The 6,605-nt window shown below is 41.1% G+C and overlaps 1 protein-coding gene across 1 annotated transcript in view; it reads right to left on the bottom strand.

Moving 5' to 3' along the window:
- Nucleotides 1–1,265: 1,265 nt before the first annotated feature.
- Nucleotides 1,266–6,605, bottom strand: part of mapk8ip1 (mitogen-activated protein kinase 8 interacting protein 1) — a 29,884-nt gene continuing 24,544 nt past the window's right edge. Inside the window, exons 7-12 of the mRNA XM_022746924.1 lie at nt 5,562–5,734; nt 4,749–4,852; nt 4,386–4,502; nt 3,472–3,542; nt 2,987–3,085; nt 1,266–2,745 (exon numbers count right to left, since the gene is read on the bottom strand). Coding sequence (XP_022602645.1) covers nt 2,673–2,745; nt 2,987–3,085; nt 3,472–3,542; nt 4,386–4,502; nt 4,749–4,852; nt 5,562–5,734 — 637 coding nt within the window. The 3' untranslated portion in view covers nt 1,266–2,672. The remainder of the gene's footprint in view (nt 2,746–2,986; nt 3,086–3,471; nt 3,543–4,385; nt 4,503–4,748; nt 4,853–5,561; nt 5,735–6,605) is intronic.

The following is a 6,605-nucleotide window of genomic DNA, read 5'->3' as shown; positions in this document are numbered from 1 at the left end:
TTGATGATATTTTAACATTTTCCAGTCAAAGCTGTGCTAATAGCATTTTACATCGCTGGCGCCGAGTCCTTCCGAGGCCTGGGCTGAATAAATATTCATTGTGTGTGTCTGTGCACAGCTTGTTTGCCTCTGTCTTTTTTTTTAATCCTTCCCAAATTTCAGTAGGTCAGAAATTGGGACTTGAATGCTTCTGGTTTCAAGTCTTCAGTCAGACTTGACTCCCAAGCCTCATGCTTACAGCTCTACTGTCTAAATAGCGAAGCTGGTTTGGTAACTGTTAGCTGGCAGCTAAGATAGCGAGCTTATTAAACATGCGTAATTTTCTAAATGTATTGTCCACATTCCTGAATATGAATATCGTGGACTTTTTAAGAGAACTAGATGCGTATTAACGGAATGGAATTGGATATATTATATATACATATATAATATATATAATACGTGAATTTTTACCTCCTGCATACTTGTATCCCGTTGATTAGAGAGTGTTCTTGGACTGAATCTTTTTAACTTCTTACTCTTGGGACAGGGAAGAAGTTTCACTGTGCTCTGCATGTTCTGAAACAAACATGGCAGGAAAAAACAGGCCTTAAACAGCACAGGTACAGCACACCACACGTACTGCAATGGAAAAAAAAAAGAAAGCACAACTTACATCAAACATACTCCTACGTCTCAAATCTGCATTCAAACTCTTAAACTCAACACGCACTCAATGGCAATCCCTTAAAATGTTGTGATAATGTTCACTGAGGAAGGTCACAATGATCTGATGAGAAAGAGGCACTACTAGTGAAGATCTGAAGACACCAGAGTTTTGCTTTTGCTCCCTTGTCAGCACCTGTACCTGCTGTTTTCTGAGGATCAGCCTTATTATCTTGTCACTGCCGCACTGAGAGCATTTAACATTTCTGATGTGGAAACTAGGAGGAGCAGAGTTTCTAGAACACCACACGAAGGATATTCTGCATGTCGGCCCACATCCTCTACCGTCACAGAGCCTGGATGCCCCCCCCCCGTTATTAAACATCTTCGTCACTGATTTCATACCGTGTTAGAACACACAGTAAAGAAGCGCAGTGTTTCTGGCGTTAGACTAGGAATTAGGGCTGAAGCCTGACTGGGCAAATGATGGAGGCGTCTGTTTAGCTTGGGACTACAGTACCGATAGAAGCCGCTAAAAAGTTTTGAAAGGAAAAAATCCACACTCTTACACCCTCACACTTTTTTTTTTTTTTTTTAAAGCATGGAAAAATGATGTTCAGTGCATTTCAGGAGTTCTTTGTGATTCACTGTTGGAATGTCTCAGTCCTATGTGAATTACCGATTACCTACACTTCCCAGAATTCCCTCTATCCCACAGGAAAACAACAGATGCACTGGCTTGAAAACTGTGGCGCTGACGACGTCACACCCTGCCACTGCACTTAAAGTGGTAGTTCGGGTTATTTGACGTGGGGTTGTGAGGCGGTGCGCTCCATTTGGAGAAGAGAAGAAGAGTCTTTCCTCTTGCACTATATTTTCTCAACCATTGACCTCACGTATCCCTACACACAAGTGCACTAACACTCAGCTGTTCCTGACTCAGACACCTGATCTGTGCTGTAATAGTGTCCGCAGTAATACGGTAATCCAATGGTTGAGTAAACTGGCAAAAATATTCAAAATAAAGTGCACATGTCAACTGTCATTGGCTTTTTTCGGTGGCTGTGACACATTTTTTCTGCTGAGCCTGTCCACGGCAGAACATCTCTCAGCTTCTGTTGATCACCTAGTCAATTATTTGACTAATTGTTTCAGCTCTAATTAAGCCCTTACCAACCTTTGTGTTAAACTGAAATACATGGTCTTTGCTAGGCTAGTTTTTGTTTTTCTTCCTGACACTGGAGATAGAGACGTGAACCTTTGCTGCGCTTGTGCCTCTGCACAGCTCATACCGCAGACCTGCTCTTCCAGGTGACTATGACATTTTCTGCTGTCAACCAGCTGATGAAACAATGTGAGGATTTGACAACAAGGTCAGGCACAAAGATCTGAAAGGACCCAAAAATGCAAAGAACATCAACCCACAGCCGGTTTTCTAACAGTGCTACAGGGTGGGCTTCGAACCATGTGAATCCCCTTTATATTAGGCGTGCTAAAAGGATACAATTCACCGTTCCTACATGAACTTTTGTTTCACTTAGAGTACATTTTCAGTGTGAGGATGTCATTTAGTAAATACACACGTCCATCATGTTCAGACTGTGAATGTTTGAAGTCCAAGCAAATTCATCACATGTTCATTTGTCCACGTCTCAGCCGCTGTTTTACTTTTGTCAAGTACTCAGTGCTGGCACCTGCTGAGACGATGCTACAGGCTAACTAGCGCTGCCAAGGCCGTGGTGATTTGTGCTTTCCATGGACAGCCCGTGATCACTTACTCATCACCGACTCCATTTTGCATATTTTCTTTTCTCAGTACACATGGCCTTTGGCACGTATCCTCCTCTTCTCGTTGCACAAAGGTTTCACCACACGTTCCGATACTCCATCCTTCTTTTCCCGCTCGGTTGTCAGATGTGTTATGTTTTTATTTATTTACTTAAATTTTTAGATATGTCTGTCCTTCATGCAACGTTATGTTATGATACAGTGTACTGTACAGTGCTGTGGCTGAAGGCAGGGCAGTGCTATTCCAGGTAGATGTCCTCTGTAGGGCACGAGAACTCCACAAACTCTTTATAGTACAACTGGAAGGCTTTCCTGAAAAAAACAAACAAGAACATGCAACGCGTCATTTCATCACTTCACTCAAAAGCAAACACCCTAGCGTCTTCTAATTCATCATGGTCTGTTAAGAGATGCTGAAATCAGCTCTTTCTAATCCCGTTAAAGCGATGCCCTGATTGGCGGAGTATCCATCCATTTGTGTCAGTAAATGCACAAACCTCCTCACTGCAAAGAATGAATATTTAAGAGCCGATACACAGACAGGCCGACTCACCCCACTGACTCTGCGAGAGGTTTAGTGGAGTTTTCAGACACAAACACGTGGCAGGCAAATCTCTGGTCCGCTGGGTGTTTTGTAATGAAGCCGAAATACCTGCAGAGAAGACAGAGAGGAAACAGATAAGGCAACACATAGAGGGAATTCAGTTTGGTCATGCTAAATTCACTGTGTCACGTATTTATGATTAACTGCTGTTTCATGTTTCCTCAGTCAGTGAAGAGGTCAGGTCTATGTCTGAAGTCTGGTATTTGTTGATTTCAAGTGACGCCTTGTGGTAAATAATTGTTTGGTGTCTGCAGATGAAAACTAGCAAAATGCAAGAACATCAAACGTTTTCACCATATTTCTTTGTTGTAGTCAGACAGAAACAAAAAACCAATTGCTGATTAATCGTCCAGCCTATAATTATCTTTTGGTTTGTTTTGGACTTGGTAATCCCCGACTGGAAGCAGTGCTTCATGCTTTCTATCTGTACTTACTTGCTGTTTTTGGGGTGATAGCCGCAGAAGGAGACGTTCTTTAACTGGAAGAAGTGACTGCACTCATTACTCTGTGAGAAGGACACAGAAAACAGGGGCAGAATAAATGGATTGAACTGATTTAGGCTGTTTGCTATACAGCGACCACAAGTGACAGTTTTACTCTAAGAGACGGGGAAGGGAGGGAAATTCTAGCAACAATGTTCTGAGTGCTGTATGACTACTAAACGATTATTACAGGAGAAAGTCCTGCATTCACAATGTTTCTTAAATTAAAAATATGAAATTACTGGCAGCACAATGTACAAAAGTATCACAAGAAAACACACTCACTATATATTAAAGATTATCATTACTAATACATTACAACATTTTAATGTTGTAGCTTGCCCAGGCAGTGGTACGTAAAACTACTGTATGACTATTTTGGTAAAGTGATTAATAGCGATGCATCATATTATCTACAAAACCAACTTACTAGAAAAAAAGAGTAATTTCCTTTTAAATTTTCAAAACAGCTTACAGTGTAATATCTCTATAAGTGTAATATCTCTGCAACATATAAGGAAAGATGGTCTGATGTTTAAAATCTAAATTGCAGATTTTATGTGAAGCACTTTGATTTCATCTCTTGTATCAAAGGTGCTAAACAAATACAGTAGTTTATTATTATTATGAATACAGCTGTCAAATCAATGTAGTAGAGAAAAGAAACCCAGAAACCTAGAAAACACTTCCCTGACGTCTCCTAGCATCTGTGTCTGCAGTGGCCATTAGCAGCCACACGGGGGCAGCATGTCCCAACTGTTCAAAGGGTTTCTGGTGTGACGATGAGCTTGTATATGAAAAAACCTCATGAAGCTGCACTTCGCTTAATTTGTATTAGATAGACAAAGGGATAGAAAGTGTCTTACTCTGTCACAAGCATAATAATCCTCTTGAACTGCAAGCTTGATGCCTTTCACACTGATCTCCAGGATGCAGGAGGAAGGCGGGTTGTACTTGACTGTCATCCTTCTGTTGGTGGCAATCTGGAAAACAAATGTTTAATAGGATGACTCCCAAAATATAAAAAGCTCAAAACTCTTACAGAGGGAATTCTGTAATGCAGTTCTGTGCTGGATGATGATAACATGAAAGATGCGTCACGTCACATGTCTTCTACCAAGGTTTTCTGGGACAAAAGCTTAGGTGTTAGTTTACCCCTCCTTAATGTTGCTCCACTATAACAGTCAGTTGCTTTACACGCACAAACGTGCACAACATGGGCCTTGTACCTTCTGCATAGCGGCGCACAGAACGTCGTTTCCTTTGTGGTAGGGCACTTGGACCGAGCCCAGGAACTTTAGCCGGTATCTGTCCATCCATTCGCTGCTCTTCACTGCACAGGACAGAAACAAAATTATAGAATAAAAGCCAATACCTACAAAATAATAAACATAACATAAGATAACATAGAGGGTGGTGGTTAACCCGGCAGATCACAGCTCTGTCCTTACGTGAGCCCTCACAGGCGGAACAGCCAAAATATTCTGTCCTGCACTCGTTCTGTCATTTTTCTTCTCAAAAAGAATATTCTGAATATAAATAGCTTCTAAATTTAGATCACTCTCAGCTACACGGGCATGACGTGACTCAGAAGAAGCATCACTCAACTTGTGTGTGAAGGTAAAAAAAAAAAAAAAAAAAACCTTTTTCCAATACCATTTTTCCACTGGATCTGTTATGAGTCAGTGTATTTGTGCTGATTTCTTTACTTTTTGTGTGGCTGAGTCCTTCTGCAGTTCCACCAGCTTATTTTAAACATTCAACCATCATATTTGAATTTTTCTATCCAAGTTCTCAGATAAATGAGAAGCCTGTGATGATATAGAGGATTATGTTTGTTAGCATTCAGCTACACTGTTGTGCTAACAAAGCACTTATGTCATCTCTGTTGAAATTAAGTTTGTCAATTTTACCTGCCACTACAGCAGCAGATTCTCATTTATCTCAGAATATGAAGAGAAAACGTCACGTTTCAGCTTGTTAGAAAACACCGGTGAAAGAAAAGGTGGGCATTTCAGCATCCTTCCTAACAGCGTCAGTACCTTTGTAGCTCTCGGTGTCTTTGGTCACTTCTATAGCGTAGTAAGCCGGGAAGATCCCACGGGCACCAGTTCGCATGTTGTAGCCCTCGTACCAGTAATCCTCCGCCTGGACCTCCACCAGCAACGGGTCGTCCACCTCCAGCTCCAACTCATCGTCATGTCGAGGGACAAACCTGTCGAGACGGATGAGGTTAATGTAAGGGATCTAAGGTATTTTTAAAGGAATACGTCTCTGAAACCTGTGTTTTGAGTGTCAAACATTCACCCACTGTCAATGAGAGAAATGTGTAGCCTGCTTCTTCACAGAGCACACAGCTCAATTTAGCTTTGATTCACAAAGTTACAACAGATTCCAATGGCAGTCCTGTTTCATGGTGAAATAAAGCTGCACACAAACTCCTTCTCCTCTTTCTCCTCTGTCCATTTGCATTTGTGTCTTAGGATATACTTATGTCACATTTAGCAGTTTACCTGTGTAGCACGCAGCTTACTGAAGCTGCTTACATTCGTCGCAAATGATAAATGGCATTTGTGAATCCAAGCTGACTACAGCTGCTAACTCCTTTAAGCCTATACTGAAAACATAGGTTAAACACTGACAACACAGGTTTCCAGCGTCAGCTTTTAATAGAAAATAAACCTTAATCTGAAACAATACAAAGCTGAAACAATGATATAGTCAAGCTAACGAGCGTGATGTAATCAGATGTAATGCTAATGGCTGTAGAGACACTACACAAATGTAGAGTTAAATATTATATACATACAAACTAGAAACCCATTTTCGAAGGGACACTGTAACAAGCCTCCTGCTTTCAGCTATGCATGAATAATGTCCTGCATCATCACATGATCTGTTTGTGCACAGAGATGCTGCTGTTCACATGACTGCACTGCTGTTCTTTCTGCATTTATCAGCATGAGGTCTTCAACAACAGCTATAACTGGAGTGAGACTATTACTGAGGAAACAAGCAGAAAATTTGTGTTTTCTGCTCCAACAGCCACACATAAAGTTTACTAACCGACTTAATTTCTAAGATCT

This window comes from Seriola dumerili, unplaced genomic scaffold (assembly GCF_002260705.1).
Source record: "Seriola dumerili isolate Sdu_G_001 unplaced genomic scaffold, Sdu_1.0 BDQW01000011.1, whole genome shotgun sequence".
NCBI lineage: Eukaryota > Metazoa > Chordata > Actinopteri > Carangiformes > Carangidae > Seriola > Seriola dumerili.
The sequence above is the reverse complement of the archived record's forward strand: the minus strand, read 5'-3'. Positions and strand labels throughout refer to the sequence as shown.